This window comes from Canis lupus, chromosome 1, assembly GCF_003254725.2.
Source record: "Canis lupus dingo isolate Sandy chromosome 1, ASM325472v2, whole genome shotgun sequence".
NCBI classification, from domain to species: domain Eukaryota; kingdom Metazoa; phylum Chordata; class Mammalia; order Carnivora; family Canidae; genus Canis; species Canis lupus.
In genome coordinates, this window is record NC_064243.1 from 62628085 (window position 1) to 62649786 (window position 21702).

The 21702-nt window shown below is 36.7% G+C and overlaps 1 protein-coding gene and 1 long non-coding RNA gene across 25 annotated transcripts in view; one reads left to right on the plus strand and one right to left on the minus strand.

The window, feature by feature from the left end:
* TRDN (triadin) overlaps positions 1 to 21702 on the minus strand; it is a 362541-nt gene that overhangs the window by 179882 nt on the left and 160957 nt on the right. For all 17 annotated transcript variants that reach the window (XR_007413384.1, XR_007413383.1, XM_035705844.2 and 14 more), the window contains 2 exons: positions 16979 to 17041; positions 16108 to 16167 (listed from right to left, as the gene is read on the minus strand). Coding sequence is in view for 15 of the 17 variants with exons in the window: in XM_035705844.2 (XP_035561737.2) it covers positions 16108 to 16167; positions 16979 to 17041 (123 nt within the window). In the remaining 2 variants the exon portion in view is untranslated. The remainder of the gene's footprint in view (positions 1 to 16107; positions 16168 to 16978; positions 17042 to 21702) is intronic.
* LOC112644518 (uncharacterized) overlaps positions 17522 to 21702 on the plus strand; it is a 46102-nt gene continuing 41921 nt past the window's right edge. For 7 of the 8 annotated variants that reach the window (XR_004809064.2, XR_004809052.2, XR_004809057.2 and 4 more), the window contains exon 1: positions 17522 to 17787. This is a non-coding gene — a long non-coding RNA (uncharacterized LOC112644518). The remainder of the gene's footprint in view (positions 17788 to 21702) is intronic. The other variant, XR_004809072.2, reaches the window with a different exon arrangement.

Here is a 21702-nt window from a genome sequence, read left to right on the forward strand (position 1 = left end):
TGGAGAGGATATGTATTTTCCAGGGAGCTATTAGGGAAAAAAAGAGCAAAAAGGTGTAACAGAAATTAATTATAAATGACCATGTAACAGAAAGGAGAGTGGGTTCTTTCTAACCACAGTATCTAGAGAAGCTAATAAGTGTAACAGCATTATGGGATATTGTGTTATCTCCAATTTGTCTTGGGCTGATTCACTGTGTTTATAAATAGTCTGGAGAGATAAACATGTAGTTAATTTTATACTCCAGCTATAAAATGCCATCTTTTCAAATTGAAAGTCAAAAAGAAAGGCAAGTTTAAACTCAGAATAGAATTAAAAGAATCATTTGGTTTTTGTTTTTTCCCTTATTTATAAAATAAAATGAGAGTCATTCCTGCTTTTAGTCATAAAATTTTTAAATTATAGTACCATAATGTTCTCTGGCAACCAACTGCTGAATTAACAAATATAGTTTCATCTCTAAGTCTGATTAAATAAATGCATGTATATATACATATATTTGTACATTCACTCTCTAAACCAGGACACTGTATAACAAGTGTCTACGAAAAAAAATCACAGAAGAATTATTTTTCTCATAAGAATTTGTGTAGCAAGGTGAGGTGTTTAAAAATCCTGATATGATTTGTTATCTACTCCCATGACTTAATGGTTTTTAAATTGCTACACTTATTCTAAACGTGTATGGGGGTTTCACTTGGTAATGAGCATTTAGGTTGGAAATGATAGAATCCCAGCATAAACCAACTTGAAAAAACAGAGGAATTAATTAAATGATGTAACCTAATTGCAGGAGGTCAAGTGGATGGTGGTTTCCAGGGATACCTGCAAGCTAGGCTTGAAATCCCATTAAAATTCCGCCATCATCCTTTCCTCTGCTTCTACTTGTCGGCACTATTTTCAAGATCGGCTGTAACAACAAGGGTGTAAACGTGACCAAGTGACCAACAGCGTTTCCTGGGCTCCCATACTTAATGTAACCACCTCACAAAAAGGGACCATTTTCCTTTTGTCTTTTTTAAAAAAGTCCGTGGACAAGACTCCAACCCAACTAGGGTCATGGGGCAGGTGGATCAGTGATGAAGATCTGAACCCCCAGTTGAGCAATGTGATTGGAGTTAAAGGGAAGAGCCATACATCAAATGAGCAGGATGAGAACAGAGAAGTACCAGAAGGGAGGATTTTTAAGTGTCTACTGCCACTGTTTGTCAACACAGTCCTTCATCAGGTACAAACAAGAATTTTTAATTGATCATACATATGTACTCTACCTAAATGTACGTACTCTACCTAACAGAATTCAGTGGCACTCAAGGATACTCTATACCTCGTATTAGTGATGCATCAAACTGAATGAAAACTATGTCTCAAGCTGCGGTGTTTAACTCCTTCCTGCCTTACATCCCTTCACCATTTCTAATTGGTTATTCTGGTCTACTCCCTTTGTGCTGACTTTCACACATCCAATCCTTCTGATGAAGGCTAAATTCTTTCCTAGCAACCATTTTATAACAAAGTTGAAATCCTGGCTTTTGATATGTGTTATATTTTTACAAGCTCTCTACACACAAGGAGAAATAACTCATACATTAATTAGCTTTCTGCCTGTGGTTTTATTAAAACCACTTGCTAGCTAAAGACCTCACACATTGATTATAGCTGTAATTTTGATAAAATTTGAGTGAGGCTAAAATTCAGTTGGAACAGCAAATTAAAATTTGCACATACTGGTGAGACCCAAAAGCTGAAACCATGGGTTCTACTGGAAATGAAAGAAATTTGTTCAAACAACAAATTATTTGAAATGGCAAGAGCATGTGGTTAGAATCTCAGTTAATGACCTTGCTGCATGAGAAATGCTACTCTGGGGTTATCTTCAGCCAGTGGTTCAGGGACAGCCTTTTACAACATTGTGGAGGACTTAGATTTAACTCTGAATGAGACAGAAGCCTCCAGAAGGGTGGATACGAGTGGATGCGGGTCTCAATTGGCCTAGGTCCCTGAGTCACTATGATGAGTGAGCCCTTTTCTCAATACATAGCATGAACAAGAAATAAACTTTGCTAAAGTTGCTGGAATTTTTAGGATTTTTGTTGTAGTGGTTGTTTTTGCAGTGTAACCTTACATATAGAGGCTAGAGATGATGGTGCCCAGACCAGTGTGATTCTTAAAGATCATGAGAAGGGGCCAAGCTACCAAACATATTTCAAAAGTGAAGGTGACAGGATTTAATAATAGGTTGAGGAGGAGAAATAAATGAGGCAAATGTGACTCTAAAGATTTGGGTCTAAGCAAAATAAATAAATAAGTAAAAAGAACTATGTGATTACTTAACTGTTAAGAAGAAAAAGCTAAGCATAGGGAGCATATTCTGGGGTGTGTGTGTGTGTGTGTGTGTGTGTGTGTGTGTGAAATTTTGTAGACCATTTAACTTGGGGAGGTCTAAGAGGTATTTTAATGGAAATGTGAAATAGGAAAAAATATAGGTGTGGGGTTTAAATAGACATCAGAGCTGGAGATTAACATTTGGAACTCATCACAAAGGTGGTATTAAAATCATGGGACCAGGGCAGCCCTGGTGGCTCAGTGGTTTAGTGCTGCCTTCAGCCCAGGGAGTGATCCTGGAGACTCCGGATTGAGTCCCACGTCAGGCTCCCTGTGTTGAGCTTGCTTCTCCCTCTACCTCTCTCTCTCTCTCTCTGTGTGTGTCTCTCATGAATAAATAAATAAAAATCTTAAAAAACAAACAAACAAACAAACCATGGGACCATGAGGTCCTATAGGAAGTAAATATAGAGAAAGGGAAGACACTTAGAATTGAACCCTGAGGTGTTTCCACTTTTATTTTCTTATTTTCTTTTATTATTATTATTTTTTTTTGGTTTCCACTTTTAAATATCAGAAAGAAAGGGAGGAACCCAGCAAAAGAGACCAAGGAAAAGTGACCATAGAGGTTAAAAGGAAGGAAAAACTATGGTCCAAGAGACTGAGTGAATAGCTATCAACTGTCGAATCCTCTTGAGAACTGAGGATTCACATTTAGATTTGGAAATGCAGAGATAAATAGTGACTTGAACAGGGAATCGGTGGGGACAGAAGCCTGAGTACAATGGGTACATGAGACACTGGAAGGAGAGTGTAGACAGCTCATGAGGAGTTTTGCTCTAAAGGACATCAGAGAAATGAGTTGCACCAAGGGGGATGCACCATCAATGAGAAGAATTTTTTTTTTTTTTTAATGCATAAGAGATGGGATAGCATGTTGTAGGCTGCTGGGTATGACCAGTAGAGTCAAAATGAATTTGAAGAAGAGAGACATGCTGGAACAACATTCCTGGGTTAGCAGATGAGGATAGGATATTATGCCCAAGTGCAAGGTTGTTCCTATAAGCATGAACATTTTAACTACTGCATTGCATTCAGCCAAGAAGGCTAAGGTTAAATAGAGACAGATGAAGGATGTTAGTGGATTCAACGGTCAGAGCTCATGAGAGCTGTCTTCTAATTGTTATTTTTCTTAGAGAGCTAGGAAGCAAGATATTCAGTTGATAGAGAAGAAATGTAAAAAGGTGGAGGATTCAGAAAAGGGAGGATGTTTGGAAACAGTAGTTTCAGAAAGAGGACAGTGAACCAGTAGTAGAATTCCATTCTGGAAAGGAAACAGAATCACGGGGAGCACCATTTCAAAAGCCTCAGCATTTACTCAACACATTCCACTGAGCCTATACTGCCTGTGAGGCACAGTAGGAAGTAGTGCAAATTCCTAAGAACTCGGTGCATCTACAGATTTTTAGGGAGTAGAGGGACTGAGTATTTCATCATATTCTCTTGGTAGATTCATTTCACATGTTCAGTGCCATGGTGTTCCCCCCCCCCCCCCCGCTTTGTCCTCTGATTCGTATAACGAGTATGTACCCACCTCTATCTGCAGTGTCTTTCCAGATAACTATTTTTATCTGTTTCTGTTCCTGATGTATCTTAGCATTAGCCTTTTCATTGTTCATCTTCGTGACCTTATATCCTAAGATTAATACAGCTGACAGGATATGGGCAGTGACTAACATAATTGCTATACTTTTTTCCTGAAACTGAAATTACTTTTTGGAAAACAAAAGAGTTCTTTTAATTAGAGAAATATTATATGTGCTCCCATGACCTCTTCAATTAAAGAGGAAAAGTTACTAACACATAACAACTCTTATTTTTGAGCCTCAACACTTTTGGTGTCGGAAAGCTTTCTTCCTCCGTTTTTTGCACCATAAGTAACTGCTATATACCATCCCTCCTACCTTAAGTTAAGGTCATTGGAATTTTTCCACTGACCTGTCTCTAGATATTTTTACCCTGGGGACAATTAATCATCATTTCATATATATTTTTTATTTCCTTTTTTCATCGTGTTCAGGGTTTATGCGGACATCAACACATTCTGATTAGATTTGGAATAATGTTTTATGCTGTTGTAGACAATCAGGACAGAGTGTGAATTCAGGTTATATACAATGACCATTTACTATGACATTACTTTCTGGAATCAACTCTTAACCAAACTTTTATTTTTTTATAACTAACGGGAGAGTTTGGCAGAGGGCCAAATTTTAAATTATGATAATAAAAATCTTCATTTGCAAGGTAAAATAATCTATATATTAGTTTCACTTAGCCTGATATTTAATTTTAGAAAAATGGGCTCTCATCAGTCTCCTTAAATTCAATATAATCATTCTTTCTACAGATTTACCTTCACAAATCCCAGAGAGATACCCACTCCTCTTCTGCTTGAATACTTGGCATGGCAGACTTCACTGATTAAAAAGATTCTTTTTTTTAAGTTTTTAATTTATTTTGTTTTATTAGTAATCTCTACACCCAAGATGAGGCTCGAACTCACAGCCCTGAGATCAAGAGACTCATGCTCTTCCAGCTGAGTTACCCAGGAACTTCCCAAAAGATTCTTTTTTTTTTTTTAAGATTTTATTTATTTATTCATGAGAAATACAGATTGAGAAAGAGAGAGAGAGAGAGAGAGAGAGAGAGCGGGAGAAGGAGGCTCCATGCAGGGAGCCCGACTTGGGACTCGATCCTGGGACTCCAGAATCACGCCCTGGGCCAAAGGCTGATGCTCAACCACTGAGCCACCCAGGGATCCCAAAGATTCTTTATATAATCTTGAATATCCCATAATGTCTTTCCCAATGGTCTTCAACCATTGAGTCCTAATTCTCAGAGATAATAAAGAAAAAGTCTATACCTATATAAGAGATGTGGCTTGCATGTTCTCCCTGGTTTCTTGTTTCCATTTTAGATTCCCAAAATACTCTTTTCTGAATATAATCTGTTTTGTTTCAAAAGGTCTTTTCTAAAATCAAACATTCTCATCCAAGTGAGATTCTAACAAAGTACAGTTGGAGGATTTCACCCTTTTCTCCAGATACAGTATTTTAATTGATAAAATCCGCCACTTCATTTGCTCCTGATTTCCACACTATATCACCTTATGTTAAGTTACTTTTCTAAAATACTTACGTATTCTCTCCATAGATGGCAAGTAAAATGTAGCCCTTTATTCTATATTATAAATAGATTTAAAAAAACTAAAATCACACTATTTCCCCGACCTAGAAATAGCTTCTTGAAGAGAACTCTTATGTTTTGTTTTGTTTTTCCCAAGTAGTGACTACTCCCTTTTATTGTGATTTTATTACGTTCATTTAGCTATCAGGGAATCTGCTCCAGGGATAGGAACTCTGGCTTAACCTAAGACAGATTATTCCTTTATTCTTGCCACGAAGGTTAGTTCCGGAACAGGCCCATAAGGATCAATTTTTACTCAAATCAGGTTTTCTGTTTGAGGTCTCAGGCAGCCAACCTATTCTTTTTTCCCAGGACATAAACAAGAGAGGATAGAAGGCAGGCACCAACTAAGACGGCCAACTGGCAATCACTGGAGCAAATACCAAGGAATCTTAGTCTAAAAAAATGGAGAGAGAAATCTCATTTGGATGATATCATTTTGCCCCTGGGTGAAGCCGAACTTGAAGAGACTTTACTCTAGAATTGTAGTTAGGCAAATCAATAAATTTCCTATTTTAAATGGCCTGCCATTTGTGAAAGCAAGTATCCTCAGTGCTAAACCACTGTTCATATTTAATGTGCTCCAACCTTCATCCTGCTTAAAAATATGTTAAATGCATCTAGGTTAAATGCCTCATGACATAAGTCTGTGGCATCCCCGTTTTAAATGTATAATGGGCAACCTACCAGGACAAAGACACAGTTGCCATTCACGCCTTGCTGTCTGCGTGTGCTTTTGTATCCTCCCTATGGGGGCAGTGCTCACAGTTTATTTTAAATGTCTGTTTTCTCTTTTCTAAGTTCTTTAAGAACAAGTAGCATGTCTGTTACACTGATCTATGTCCAATATTTAGCAGATTTCCTTGCCGATATTATGTCCTTATTAAACATTTGGTGAGTGAAGGAAGGAAAGCAGGATTTCTATAAGAAAAAGAAGAATTAAACTCATAATATATCCTCTTTATTACTTTCCTCAATGTTTATTTATGCCTGTCTGCAATATGCCTGCAAACTAACTAGGGAAAAAAAGAAAAAAAAAAAAAAAAGAAAGGAAAAAGACACACAATCTGTAGTCATCATTTCCTAGAGTTGGCAAAAAATATTTGAGGATTGCAAGACGGTGAGTTTTCTTTGGTGAACTCCTACTGCCTTTACTAATTGGTAACCATGGCCAAGTTCTTCAATTGCTCCAATTCTGGGTTCTGTAAAATGGGCATTATACTCTCTACCTCAAGAGTTGTTCTAAGAATTACACGTGAAAACACTGAATACATTTAACTGTTACTACTTTAAAAATGCTCTTGATAAAAAGAATACATATTGGCACTATTAAAGCTATTTTGAAAATTTGCTTTCAGTAAACTGGGAGAAGCTGATATTGAAGGATCAGCTGATATCATTTTAATGTCTTCTAGACTTTACTTTCATAGAATGAAAAATCTTAAGAAGTTTAGGAGACATGATTTATAAAAGTTAGTAGATATTTCACATCTATCTGCTCAAATGTATATCTCAGATCACAAGCAAAACTCAGACTATGTAATTCCCCAGCAACTTGTCAAAATCCCCCCATATTTTCTAATAAAAAATTAATTTCTAATTAATATCTTACTTCCTATACCTCTCTGCATAGTCTCTCATTAAAATTTAGTTTATGATGTTTGCAAGAGACCACTTTGTTTTAATGTTAAATTAAATTATTTTGTTAGGAAATAATTCATTCTGAATATAAACTGTAGTTAAAAATAATTTATCTGGGCATCTGAGTGTCTCAGCATTGAGCAACTGCATCGGCTCAGGTCATGACCCCGGGGTCCTGGGATTGAGTCTCACAGCACACTCCCCGCAGGGAGCCTGCCTTTCCCTCTGCCTGTGTCTCTCATGGATAAATAAAAAAATCTTTTAAAAAAATATACAGTAACAATTAAAAAGAAAAACATTGATACGAGATTTGGGAGATAATAGAAAATTATAACTAAAATAGAAATTAAAAAGCTTGTTTGTGAGGTCAATTCAGTTTTTCATGTGAAGTCTCCTAATGTTTTGAGATTTCAGTTTTTTTTATCAACTTGATTGTACCAATATGAATAATATGATTTCAGTTCTTCATAAAATTAATACATTGAAAAAAGTACCCAAATTATTCTACTAGAATCTAGAATTCCCTATTTTAATGCTACACGTGCCCATTCATTTTCAGATTCATTTCTCTGGTTGGTAATAGATGTCCTTCATTAAAGCTTTTAACGAGGGCACCCGACTGGCTCAGTTGGTGGAAGATGTGATTCTCAGTCTGGGGGTTGTGAGTTCCAGCCCCACACTGAGTGTAAAAATTACTTAAAAATATTAAATAAATAAAGTGGGAAAGTGTTTTTTTTTTTTTTTTTTTTTAAAAAGCTTTTAGGGGCACCTGGATGGCTCAGTGTTTGAGTGTCTGCCTTCAACTCAGAGTGTGATCCCAGGGTCCTGGAATCAAGTCCCACATCGGGCTCCCCACAGGCAGCTTGATTCTCCCTCTGCCTGTGTCTCTGCCTCTCTCTGTGTGTCTCTCATGAATAAATACATAAAAATCTTTAAAAAATAATTTATCTAATATGGGTACAGGAAATACTTAAAATATCGATATGCCCATGCAAACAGAGAAGGAATATTTGTAGTCTATTTACTGATTCTTTCTCATATGTATTTTAATCCTCTTGAAAGTACTTCACAAAATGCAGCACAACTCAAGTTTAGGGCTTATTTTCTTTCTGTCTTCACTCAGAGGGTAATTCTGATTCTCTACATCAAGTATTAACAAGATTGAAATAAGTCACTTGTAGATCACTCCTTTCTTTCCAGGCCTAAGTCAATTTTAATATAAATCTTTTCCCTTTCTTAGGTTTAACACGTACTTTAAATTCCTTTTTAAGTCAAAATACCTTTGCTTCATGTTTGCATTGGACCCAAACATATTTTTGTATTGTGCTAACCAAAAACTAGAACATGGAAGATTATCCCCAGAGATCCTATAGCATGGCATGATATTAATTCTCTCTCACCTTCTTGAAGCAGTTTAGTTTCTATCCACTAATTCCGATGTGATATAAGAGGTAATCAAAGGTATCATATGAAGTAACAAGGCGCAGCTGTTCCTGTGTTGTTCCATTACCAAATCTCCTGTCCTCTAGCGAATAAGCAACAATTGTCTTACATTTCTGTGATTACAAAACACTTGAAAATATATTCTATTGCCTTCAAGGCAATTCAAGTATTGTAAATGATTTTAATATAGTCAAGCTGCCATCATCTGAACTCAGACTTGCAACCTAATTTACATGGGAACAAAATGCTAACTTGAAAGGAATATATCGTTGCCTTATAATTAGGGAGTACCCCTAAGTCAAGACTGGGAGTATGAATTAGATCCGGTCTATTTGTGCCAAATTTACCATTATTTACTTCCTTAACATTTAAAAAAAATAATCTCATTTAGAGTGTGCAATAATATAACTGCACTGATATCACTCAAAAGTGTGTGAAGTATCTATTTTTTCTTTGTAACTTGGTATTAACTGGTCGATTACTACAAAATTTGTAGAACTGTGGAAAAAATCAGTGTTTAAGTTTCAAAGTGTTAAATAATACGTAGCTGATGTATTTGTCAAATCCTTTCTAAATACATATGTGCAAAACACAAAATACAAATATAAAATGACTTTCTGAGCCCCTTTTCAAATAGAGAGGAAAGAGAGTGAGCACAAAAACTCATATTCATTGTCTCAAGATACAAGTCTGGACAATGGAAGCTTGCTCTTTTAAAACTAAAACTTAACAGTGAAAAAATATTTGAAAGATACTATGTATTATCTTATCCAAGATATCTGTACATATAAAAATCTCAAGGAAGTTACTTTTAACTACACATAAATTTATTTTAGTGATCTGTAATCTTCCATGTAAATTATTTTGAGCTCTAATAGCTAGAACAATCTCTTATAAAAGATTCGTAAATTAAAATAGATGCTATTCTATGTCTGGTAGGCAAAAAATTTAATGACATATTCAAAGCTATACATCTCTGTAAAGTATTATTTATAATTTCTCAACGACAAAAGTAGACTTGTATAGGGAAATCAAATAGTCAAAGATTTTAGTTTGTACAGAATTTAATTGTATTTGACCCAAACAATGATTGAAAATATGCTATGGAAATAGGTAGGGTTGCATTCTTTAAATCAGCATAAACCTTATGAAGTGTTTGGGTTTTTTTTTTTTTTTTTATGAAGGAATAATTCTTTAAAAGCATTAAAGTGCATCTCACAAACTTACCTTTTACCAGTCAGTGAGCATCAAGGACATTTTGATATGTCTTTTTCTAAAACTAAGGCTTTCAACTCAGAATGTATTTACTATTGGAATTTTAGTTTTATCACCAGGGCTGCTAATCTTACATCGTATATCTTGCAGATGCATTTTTTGTTTTGTTTTGTTTTGTTTTGTTTTTACAAGGCAATCTAGATAGATTCTTCTTCATAACTTGAAAACACCAACTTATTACAACTGGACCATCTGTGGCATTATCTCAAGAAAGGCAGATTATTTTTTTCACCCATGTGCTCATCAAACAATGAATTCTAAATTATCTCTTAGACTTCCACTTATACTCTGTCCCTTTGAGCATCAGTCTCTGGCATTGTGTTTATAGGTCCTAAATTCACTTCCCCAAACAAAACTGAACAAGACAAAAAAAAAAAAAAAGTCTTTACTTTTTTATATAGATACAACAAAAAAAGAAATCACTGCTTTCTTCTCCATTTTTGCACCTCCACTGCAATCTGGTTTTGTTCTTCCACTCCACAGGAGGTGCTCTCCTCTTTCCGGCCCTCCTGTCACTGCTTCTAAATAACAGTCGCAAGATTGATGGCTTCGTGATTCTTGAACCATCCATTTCTGACATGCCTCTAATACTGAACTCTTTTGCTTTCCCTTCAATCTCTCCAGCAATTGCTTTCAGGCTCTTTTGCTTTATTTTCCATTATCTAATCCCTACATACTTGGAATTCCCCAGGTCTTGAATCTGGATTCCACTCTCTTTTTCTTTTGACGCAATCTCTCTGGGTAATATCATCTATTCTCATGGCAATGACTAGGATCTATATGGATTTCTGTATGTGTAGCTTTACTTCAGAATCCCCCATGAGACCCAGACCTACATATCTAACTGCCTCTTTCAGGGTTAAAATCCTGACCCTGACGTTTGCTAAATGTTTGACCCCGGGCAAATTAACTTAACCTCTCTGTGTCTTAGGTTACTCAATTTATAATGAAAATTTTTAACAGTTTATTTGTTCATTTATCATAAAGATTAAATGAGTTAGTATTTTAAGACAGTGAAAAGAGTTCTGATACAAAGTGTGAATGATATGTCACATACGCTTGAAATTTAACATACTCAAGAGGAAACTCAATTTTTTCCATCGCGGCTGTTCCTCAACTCAATAAATGCTATCATCATTTAACCGGCTTCCCTCTTCTCTTTTCTCCCACTTACCCATTATCAAGATGAGTATATACTTGTATAAAACATAAACCAGAATGTTTTCCTACACTGTGAACACCCTTCAGGTGTTTCCTATCACATTTTTAATAAATAGAAAACACCTACTTATGTCCCTACATATTCTGACCCCTTGTACTTCCTCTCAGGCATATTACATGGATATCACACACACATACACACACACACATACACACCATATTCATCATCATGTAAACACTCACACATCAATGTCTGGATCCTTCCAATATATCAGATTCCAATTCAAATGTCATCTCTTAGAAAAGCCTGTTCTTTCAAGCTTATCTATTTAAATAGCTCCCTATCCTCACTCATTGCTTTCTGTCATTGCCTCAAATTTGTTTCCCCGTGGCTCTTACCCCAAGTTGTACTTCTGGATATTATGTTCACTAATTCACAGTGTGCCTCACTGGTCAAACTGTAAGCTCCGTTGAGGCCTATGTTCATTTATCCACCTCTGTGTGCTCAGCACCTAGTATGATGGCTGGTATGCAGTAGTGAATACTTCTGCAAGAATGCATGCCCAAATGAATCAATGAATTTGTCCTTTTCTAGCAGCTATTCCAGAAAAACTGGTCAGGTTTTTCAGAATCTTTCTTGTCATTTATAGTCCTATTCAGATAATTCTTGGGGGAAAAAATCATATTGCAAAGTGTGATAATGAAACATCATTTTACATCATTATCAGTTATCATGTCAAAATCATCTTCATAATTAATAGGCTCATAAACATTCCAGGGTGGTAATGAAGTTAACTCCAAAAAGTTTCTAACAACTTATAACTCCAAAAAGGCCAGTCTGAGAGAAATGAATCATAGTTTTCCACCCATTTCTACAATGGTATATATTTTCTCCAGGTGATAGCTGTTTCATTACAAGAAAAAGCAACTTTTAATTTTTTTAACCATTATCATCTCATCAAGCGCTAAGAGAGTTATTTCTTCAAAAGTATCATTTTGTGAAATAAAGAGATGAAGAATATCCCTGTTTCTTTGATCTACGGCTTAGGTAAGGAACACCACTAACTACATTTAAGTATGCCTTGTGGGTACTTCAAATTGCCACGTTTTTTATCACTTTGCTTGATTGAGCCAAGTCTGTGCAATTCAAGGCCTTCAAAAACCTTCTCTCACTATATGAGTTTCATCTTATAAAATATTTTCTACCTCTTCGTGATAGATATACCTTAGATAGCCTCTTTCAACTTCCATTTTACCCTCTTTCCGGTTGGAAAAAATGGAATGCCAAAAATGTGCATCTTCCAGATTCACTTGCCATGGATCAAATTCTACCAATTAAATGCAGGAGATTGAACAGCAGAAATGTTTTGACGAAGGTTTCTTGGATGTGAGTCAGTTTGCCGAGACAACTTTGGTGACTGAAGCAGCTTCTTGCCTGGCTGACATGGCCTGGTCTCAGCAGTCCAGGAGTAGCCCCTTGTCTCCTGTCCTCCCACCGCTGGCATATGCATCCACTCTCCTGCACAAAAGCCTGTCCTAACTTGAGTGAAGTCTTATGTCTAACACTGAAGTCTGCTATAAGCATAGGGAGATGGTTTTAAACATTTTAAACGTTTTTATTTTTTTTTCTGGTGGCTTTTTTCATGGTATTCAGGCTGAAACACACCTCACAACACTGTAAAAATATCCTGGTGATTTTTCCCCCCCAATTTCATGCAGTGTTTTTTAAGTGGCAGATATTTGTTTCACCAGGATCATTTAAAATATATACAATGCAAGAGATTATTATAATGAACCTTGATTCACCAATTACCCAGGTTCAACCATTATTAATTTGTGAACTGGCAATTTTATATCATGTAAAATCCCACCCACATTTTCCTTAGCGTAGATCATTTGTAAAGTGTGATTTACCAGTTTCAGGCAGTAGAGGCTCATTTATCATAGAATTTAAGTCTTAGATTCATTTGCATTTACATAATTATAAAATATAAAGGTAATAAAGTAAAATAACAATATAAAATATAAGTAACTTTATATGTTATATAAACGTAAATAATATAAAAGTCTACATAAATATAATAAATTATCACAATAAAACCCATAAGCATCAAGGCATATCTTACACATTGTAAATTTTCTACTCTTTGGGGCTAGAGTAGTGACATCATATATTTTGCCATATTCCTCCAACTATTTTAGGAAAAAATGACATATGTGCCCCAGCTCTTTAAGATTTCTGGTTATTTTCAATTTCTCTCATTATGTCTGGAAATCACTGCTTTCACGTTTCAAACTGGCTGTTTTTAAACCATATTGCCTCTCACGTGAAAATACAGTTGGAGAATTAGCAAACTCTAACAAGAAACAAGAGTTAAAAACCAGCATTAATTGAATCTCTGCTGCTCTCTCTCTGTCTCTCTCACACACACACATATACACACACACACACACACAATTTTGAATATTTGGAGGTTAAGAGCTTGTAAACAAGCAAATTATACATATTTCCATTAGGAAGTTGAACCAATTTCTAAGAGCTGACAGTATTTTGTGTAATCAAAAGTAAAAATGGGGCAGCCTCGGTGGTTCGGCAGTTTGAGCGCCTGCCTTTGGCCCAGGGCGTGACCCCGGAGTCCTGGGATTGAGTCCCACATCAGGCTCCCTGCATGGAGCCTGCCTCTCTCTTTCTTTCTATCATGAATAAATAAATAAAATCTTAAAAAAAAAAAAAAAAAAGCAAAAATGACCAACACACACACATAAAACTGGTTCCAAGAAGGCCAAGGTTGTTTTTCAAGACCAGCTAAGCAGTCCTTCCCAAGTGTGCTGAGCAACCACCCAGGCAGTTCTCTGTTTTAGTGGATGGGCACATGAGCACCAGCCTTGCAGGAAGGGAATGGATGAACGCTGACCTTGTGGGAAGAAGTATTGGCATAATCAGTTGTCTTGCCAGTGGTACGCCACCTGGCTTTGACATGACTGCTGGGCTAATAACACAGGTGTCCAGAAAGCAGAGAAATATCAAATCTTCCCATCACTCACTCTACCTCAAGGTGTGCACACCTTTCTTCTAAAAAAAAAAAAAAAAAAAAAAATTTCTGCTAAAAAAACCTAAAACCAAACCAAAACGACAACCACACACATCACAGTGTTGGCAAAAGTATTTTTCTGCTTTTGCATTTGCAAACATACAACAAATACTTTGAAGGTTACAATTCAAAACTTGGTTCTGCAAATACTTGGTAAAACCGATGGCTCAGAAAAGAGAACCATCTTTCCCTTTAGCACCCAATCGCGTCACACACACACTGACCCAAGCAACGAATTTCTCAGTATCATCATATCGTCAGAATTGCATTTTTCCTTTCTCATGATCAGATACATATTTCACTAGGGACATGAGGAAAGTTTTAAGTCACACAAAATGAATGAGTGTTCAATAAAACACAACTGACTCTACAATAATACATCCTTAATAATAAAAATTTGAACGCAAGGTATTTGGCACTCAGACCCACAGAACACCTAGAGGTCTCTTCCTGAGCATTTCATGAGTCATATACCATCAGGCAACTCTTAAAATTTTATATTTCTTTTTACGCTTTGTACAGCATAATGTTCAGGATTTCCTGAAATTTCTATTTGCTACTTTCTAGTATCCAGTTTGGCCTCCTACGGTCCCTTTTCAGGACCCTTCCCCATCACCTTTTTCCCCCACATAGGCTAGATATTCCTTAGGAAGAGAAAGGTTTTCACTGACACCATACAGTCCTGCTCTCTCCACACAAGAGCCTACTTTGAAACTCTCTTCAACCTCTCCTTCATTGAAGTTTATCTACGGCCTCATTTTCTAAGGCATTGTTCCCAACCTATTATTACACAGAGAAGATCTGGAAATCTCATCCACTTTAAGTGTTAATAACTGAGAAGAATTAGTTTGTTACCCCGTACACACAGGCCCTAGGAGATTTGCATTTTAATGGAGGACAATGCGTTCATAACTCAAAGGAATGGAATATCTCTAATGGTGGAATTTCAAGCATCACTGACACCAGCAGGGGAAATATTTGGGGGGTGAGAACACTTAACACCAAACCATAATATCTCATGTTATAAGACAACTATCTTTTTCACCTAGACTTAGGCTTAACCTGAACAGAAGCCAGTATTCATGTTCGAATGAGAATTAAAACACAACTAAATATAAAGCAAAAATCTAAGTTGTCGAACAATTATATTTCTTCACAGGCTGCACGAGTCTCTCTGAGCCTCTTAGCTTGACAAGGCAGTGTTATTCTGCTATGTAGCTCTTCTCCGTTTCATTATGTCTTCCCTAGGATGGCCTTGAAAGTTCTCGTCAGCTTCACTAAACGTTAGACAGGCCTCTTTCTGACCGTAGGCTCCAGCCTTCCCTTTACCAGAGGGCATTTACCTCAGAAGACTTGTCATTGTAAATTCTTTCTCTGCTCCTTTGAGACATAAATCTTTTTCAGAGCCTCTTCCAGTGTTCTAACTCAAGAATACCTTTCTCAGGGATGAGGGAGCCATCCCTTTGAAATGTAATCATGGAGAACCGCAGCACCCCCATCACCCAGTTTCTGGATAGCAAGAATCTAAGTCCTGTGGATACCTGGGTCCGAGTTGTAACACTACACTCCTTGCCATTAAGTCACTGAGTTAAGAAAATAAGTTTACTTTTGCTTTGAGGAGGCCAATTAGCACACACAGGTGGCTGGCAACCCTCCGCCCCCTCACAGCTCTGAAACACCCTCCTGCTTTTTATTTCAGTGAAATTGAGTTCAGAGTGAGTTGTAACCTCTCTCCTTTATCACAGCAGCCATGAATAAAAGCTTCCTTGTCTGCTTAGTTTTGTCTCTTGCCATGTTTGTTCTGACGGCCTGCACATGGGCAGATTTTGGTACCTATATCCACTTTGTCTACCTCCCCCTGAGATCCCCTCGTGGATAAGTGTTGTTAACACAACCTGACTGAGGACACAAAGTACAATACCTTTTTTTTCCACATCAATGGCAGTGTCCTTGTCCGACTTCTTTTTGACATCTTCTTTTTCTGATAGTAAAATGAGAACATTATAGGATTCGATCTGTTTCATTCTCACATATGTCAGGGTGCACCCAACTGCCATCATTCAACTCATCTTATACAGAGGAATCTTAAATCATGGCCATCGTCATGTCAAATATGAGGAAACCAGAACCTTCATTATGGAATAGTGGCTTTGGTGTGTTTTCTCTTCAGAAAGGGAGAAAATTTTTGCTAAGCTCAAAAAAAAAAAAAAAAAATTCTCATGCCAATGGAAACATTAAACATCATTATTAATTATGGAATATTTCAATAAGTTTTTCCTAAAGGACATTAAAAGGAATATAGTGAAAGTTTTCTGGGCTATCAGGCCACTGGAAGCTTGTCAGAAGCTCAGGAATCTCCAGAGCTCACTTGGGACTTCAGATGCACTATTTGAAAACAACCCTCTAAAAGTAACAAAACATGTCAAACCAATCAACTGTTTTTTTTTTTTTTTCCCTTATACAACAATTGCCCTTTTGATAGATCCTTTTTATTAACCTGAGTAAATAGGAATTCTCGTTTTTGTATTTGCAGTCCAATGAACTACTGAATTAGAATTGAGCACCAGTCCTCACGAAGACAAAAATTCAATCAGTAATAATTTGTAAAAATATTCTTTTTAAAAATGTGTCAATTTCAACTTCATTTCAAATATTGATAAATTTCAGGAATGGTTGTTAATAACAATAAAATTATTAATTATTATTCATTTTTGCCTAGAAAACAAGAGCTTTCCCAGTAGTGTTACAAAGGGTTACCAACTGACTTCTGTGTTAGTTTTTAAATTACTCACCTTTCTTTTTTGTTTCAGAAGTTACTTTCTTCTCAGCTTTCTTCTTTTCCTCCTCTTCTTTTCCTAGAGAAGAAAATTTAGTACAGAAGAAAAACCAAGATTTGAATGAAGGATGACTATTAAGGCAGTTCTGCCTCCAGACAGCTTTATGACGTTGAGCAAGTGATTTAATCTTTCTAAGCCTTATTTTCCTCATTTGTAAAATAACAGTACTTCCCTCAGAGTGAGCTAATGTTTACAAAGCACTCCGCACAGTGCCTGGCTCACAGTAAATGCATAAAATTGTAGGTTGCTAATATTGTTTATAAATAATGAACGAGATAGTGTGAGCTTTCCCAACCCAACAATTGTTTGGTGCCTAAAGTAAGATAGTATATGAAATTAAAATCTCATTTCTGAGGAAAGTACAGCAGGTAAGCCAGGAGAATGACTTTTTTTGTTTTCTTTTCATATGTTCAATCTCATTAGACATAATACACCAGGACCTTTAATGATATCTATTTTGACTTAACTGTTTTTCAAATCTGCTTCTCATCAGCAGGCATTTGGAGCTTGGTGACATCTGTCTGGCAGTCATGATGGGGACATAGCTTCCACTGCCCTTTCCGAGTGGTTGTATCAACGGGAATGCTCACACTTCTTGCACCCAGGGGTTGTGATAAGTCTGGGTGCCACATAGAATGGCATGTGGTGCCTCTAGACTTCTTCATGGAAGATTTCTTCTTCAGAGATCTGAGAAAATCTTGGTCTGACAGCAGAGGGAACCTTTAATGCCTACCTGTAGCCCCCTAACAACTGGACAACAACTGGTAAGTGAGCAAAGTCACATAATACAGAATTTTTGAAATGGAATATTCATCGTTTTTAGGTTTGAGTAGGATTAATGATAGCAATCAACTAATTTTTATTCTCAATGAGGAGTGCTATTTACCTTATATTTGAAACAGTTTTCTGTTTGTCATTTGCACTCTCACCACAAGTATAGATGTCAAGCTTTCAAAGATTTTCATTACCCAGAACTTAATATTAAGAGATTGCTTCTATGCTAAAGAAATTCAATGCATAGTTCTAGTGTGAATGCTGAGGTTGTCTACTAATGATTGCATCTTATTAAATGTAGGAATTAATTCATTCCCTTAGGTATAGAGATTTTTTTTTTTTTTTTTACCTACAAGATCAAAGACAACACTTTCAGTGTTAGAAGTATGATTTGTAAAGAACCCTTTCTCATGACTCCTGGAGATAAGCTCGTGTTGTAGGGAGAAAGATATTCACACTCTGTCTAAATGTGTTTGCGGTGTACCATTAGGGCTCATCCAGTAGAAGGAGAAAGTCAAGAAGTCCAATTTTGATAGTTCCAGAGTTAGATATAAACCAATTCAGTTCCACTTTGCCTTTTCCTAAAGGTTTATGCATATTAAATATGTAAATCGTGTTTCAAATTCTGAATAAAGATACTTTTCATTTAAGTACCATTATTTCCAGCTTGTCTGGGAGAAATTTTACATAGCAGGGCATTTTCCATCTTAGCTAAAAAAAATGCACATATGCATTTGAGTTGAATTGACAATCGAATTGGCATTTGTTAAACATTTGTGCCAGAACATGGGTTAATTAAAATACAGATTACTTGTAAATATGTCTTAGCCCATGTCAAATATCAACGCTGTAGTCACAATAAGATCACAACTCACTGTCCAAGGCTCTCGGTTTCATAATGCAAATGAGTAAATATTTCATTTAGAAGTTCATGCCAATTAGTCCATCTTACGTTGAACTTCAGAATGAGAGTAGATATTTGAGGTCATGAGACAGAAGACATTCTTTTCTTTTCTTTTTTTTTTTTTAAGAGAATACCCTTGTGCACTAAATCCTACCCTTTAAATTAATATAACTGGAGTTTTATTGTGGTGATACAGTATTCTTGCCTTAGTTCAGATTGAATTAATGCTTCCATTTACATTGTGCCTGTGATTATGGCCGTACACTGAGAGAGTCGTGAATAAAAGCAGAAGTCCACAAAAAAGCAGGTATAAATAATGTACTTTAATAACATTTTTATGAATTAGACCTTTAAGCTGTCATTATGGGGCCTACTTTATTCATGGCGAATTCATTTAAAACATCAGCTTCTGAAGATTCTGCGTTTCCTCAAGCACTATTGTCTCTGTTCTGCAGGTGATTTGGCAGCAGCGGAATTAGTGGAATTATAAAAGACACAACAAATTCATTATATCCTACTTGGAAATAAAAGTAACCCACGTTTCTTTTAGGACAACTCTCCTTCCCCTGACCGTTTGTTTTCTCCCTCAACAGTCAACAATACGCTTCCCTTTCCACCTGACTATGCACCCCCAATATTTAATTTCCTCCTCACCCTGTCTTCCAAATCGTTTGCTGTTTTGTTTGTGGCACCTAGAGAAGAGTTAGAGCATTTAATGCCATTGGCGTTCAGAGGGGTAGCAATTAAATGTGTCTGTAACATGTGAACCTATCAATGCTTTGCCTTTCTCTGGCAAAAGTGTCACACGCCCTGCAATGATGGCTCTATCTGGCAGGGATCACAGGGAAGGCTGGTTGAGAGAGAAATCCTCTCCACAATGAGCAGCTCCGAGCCACAAATATGTTATTAGCTTCTGCATAAATTAACATCAGATGAAAGAAAAATTAAATGACTTACTTTTTACTTTCTAAGCCCTTACAATGGGCTTTTCTCTTGCTTTTGAACGTTTTTATGCCTTCTCAAAGCCAGAGAATGAACAATAGTTAATTATCATCGTAAAGCTTTCTAAGATGCCTGTTCCCAGCAAAAACGGGAAAACAAATGCAAATGTTTAATTTTCATCTTATGTTGCATTAGTCGCCTCTTTTCCTTTCTGCTGTAGAGATTATCCAAATTTTACACGTCAGATGGGGGCTTCTCTTCTAAACCTGTCCAGCCACGGTTGATGTATTCTTGGTCCCAGTCAAGTAAATAAGGGTGTATTTCTTCCCCAACAATGTGCTCCAGCACATCTTGTCACTGCCACCTTATTTCTCTAGAGTGCCAGAGGTTGGCTTGGAAGTCCACTCATAGCGTGATCATGGGAAACTTCACACAAGCAGATAAATTCAATGACACCAGTGATTATTGCAGTTCTCCATCGTTATCTTACAGAGGCACGAGGCAAGAGAGAAAGCATGGGTGCTGGCATGAGTGACCTTGGTCTAAATTCTGTGCCTGACCCTTTCTGGTTGTGGAGAATTGAGCAATGCGCTATGACACCCTGAATATCATTGTCCTCTTTTGAAAAATGAGATTAATAAAACCTACTCTACTGGCTTGTTGTGAGGAATGGAGACCCTGAGCTGAGGTGCCTAGACCAGAGGGGATGTTCATAAAATAATGTTAGTAGCAAGTAATCTCACGCTATTTTAGAAATGATAAAAGTCTGACCACGTATAATATCAGTGATTTCTCTAGATATGACACTTGTTGATGTATTTGAGTAAGTACGCACTAATTCTTATTTTTCTGGATAAACAGAGACTATGTCTGAAATATTTTATGTTGAGAAACAGCAGGGGGAAAAAGTACATCAGCAGGATTTTACATGTTAGGAAGGAAAGATGTGCTGGAATGAAATGGATTCCAGTCTCAGGTTCACTGTAATTAGTAGCCACTGCCTTATGCAACTTTGAGGAACTCTTCTGTCTTCATCCATAAAAGGTGGGGGGACGAGTAGAGTGTGTTTAGAGCCCTCTTCACCCCTTTATTCCTTCATTCTCCAAATGAGGCATGCTTCTCCTTGCATTTATTTCTCAATTTTGCTGGGAGCGGGTAACTTAGAAAGCTTTCACTTCATACATTGCTACTATATGTTTTCTGGCTTTGAGATGGCTTAAAAAATGTTAAATCTGGAGAAAAGCCAAATTTTAAGGCTTTAAGTAAATATGTATGTTGTGTATGTCATATATACATGAATATGTGCACAAGGTATCAGGTGGTAATAAGGGTCAGGATTAGAGGATTAGAGAACGAGAGGATGGAAGGCAGCATTGCTTTTTGGGGTTTCTTTGGTTTTGAGTTTTTTTTTTTTAAGGAAGAAGAAAGGTAAATCTTTCCAAATGGGTAAGATTTGAAGAACGTGTTAAAAAATATGGGAGAGCTCTGAGCTATGGAGAAGACTTTTGCAGCAGAAGAAAAATATCTGCCAAGACCTTGAACGTAGAATCTGTTGTTTGTGGTATGACCGCCCCATTTTACTGTAAGATAAGAGACCACTGAGAGGTTTCAGGCAGAGAAATTATATGACACTGAGTTACATTTTAAGAGGCACTTTGGCTGTTGCTGGGTGGTGTTAAGTGCCCCGTTGGACTCTGTGATCCTATTGTAAGGAAGAAACTTAAGAAAGTAAAAGAATTCAGTACAAAATTTTCTTTTTCTTTTTTCTTTGTTTTCTTCCTCTGAATTTTATTTGGGATTCTTGAAGGAATGGAACATTGTAGAATGGTGCTAGGAGAACCTCACTTTACATTGTAATTAGGTTGCTATGGCAGCAAAGCTCTCTAAATTAAGGACTTCACTCAAATTATCTGGCATAACTAAACTGGCCTGTCAGAACCTGAATCCGTTGTCTTTGCCTTGGCTTTTCCTTTAGTGATTGCTGGATTATTCTTGGAAGCCAGCTCTTCTCATTACCAGCTATTAAAACAACCAATTCACAACCAGCAATCCTATAGCA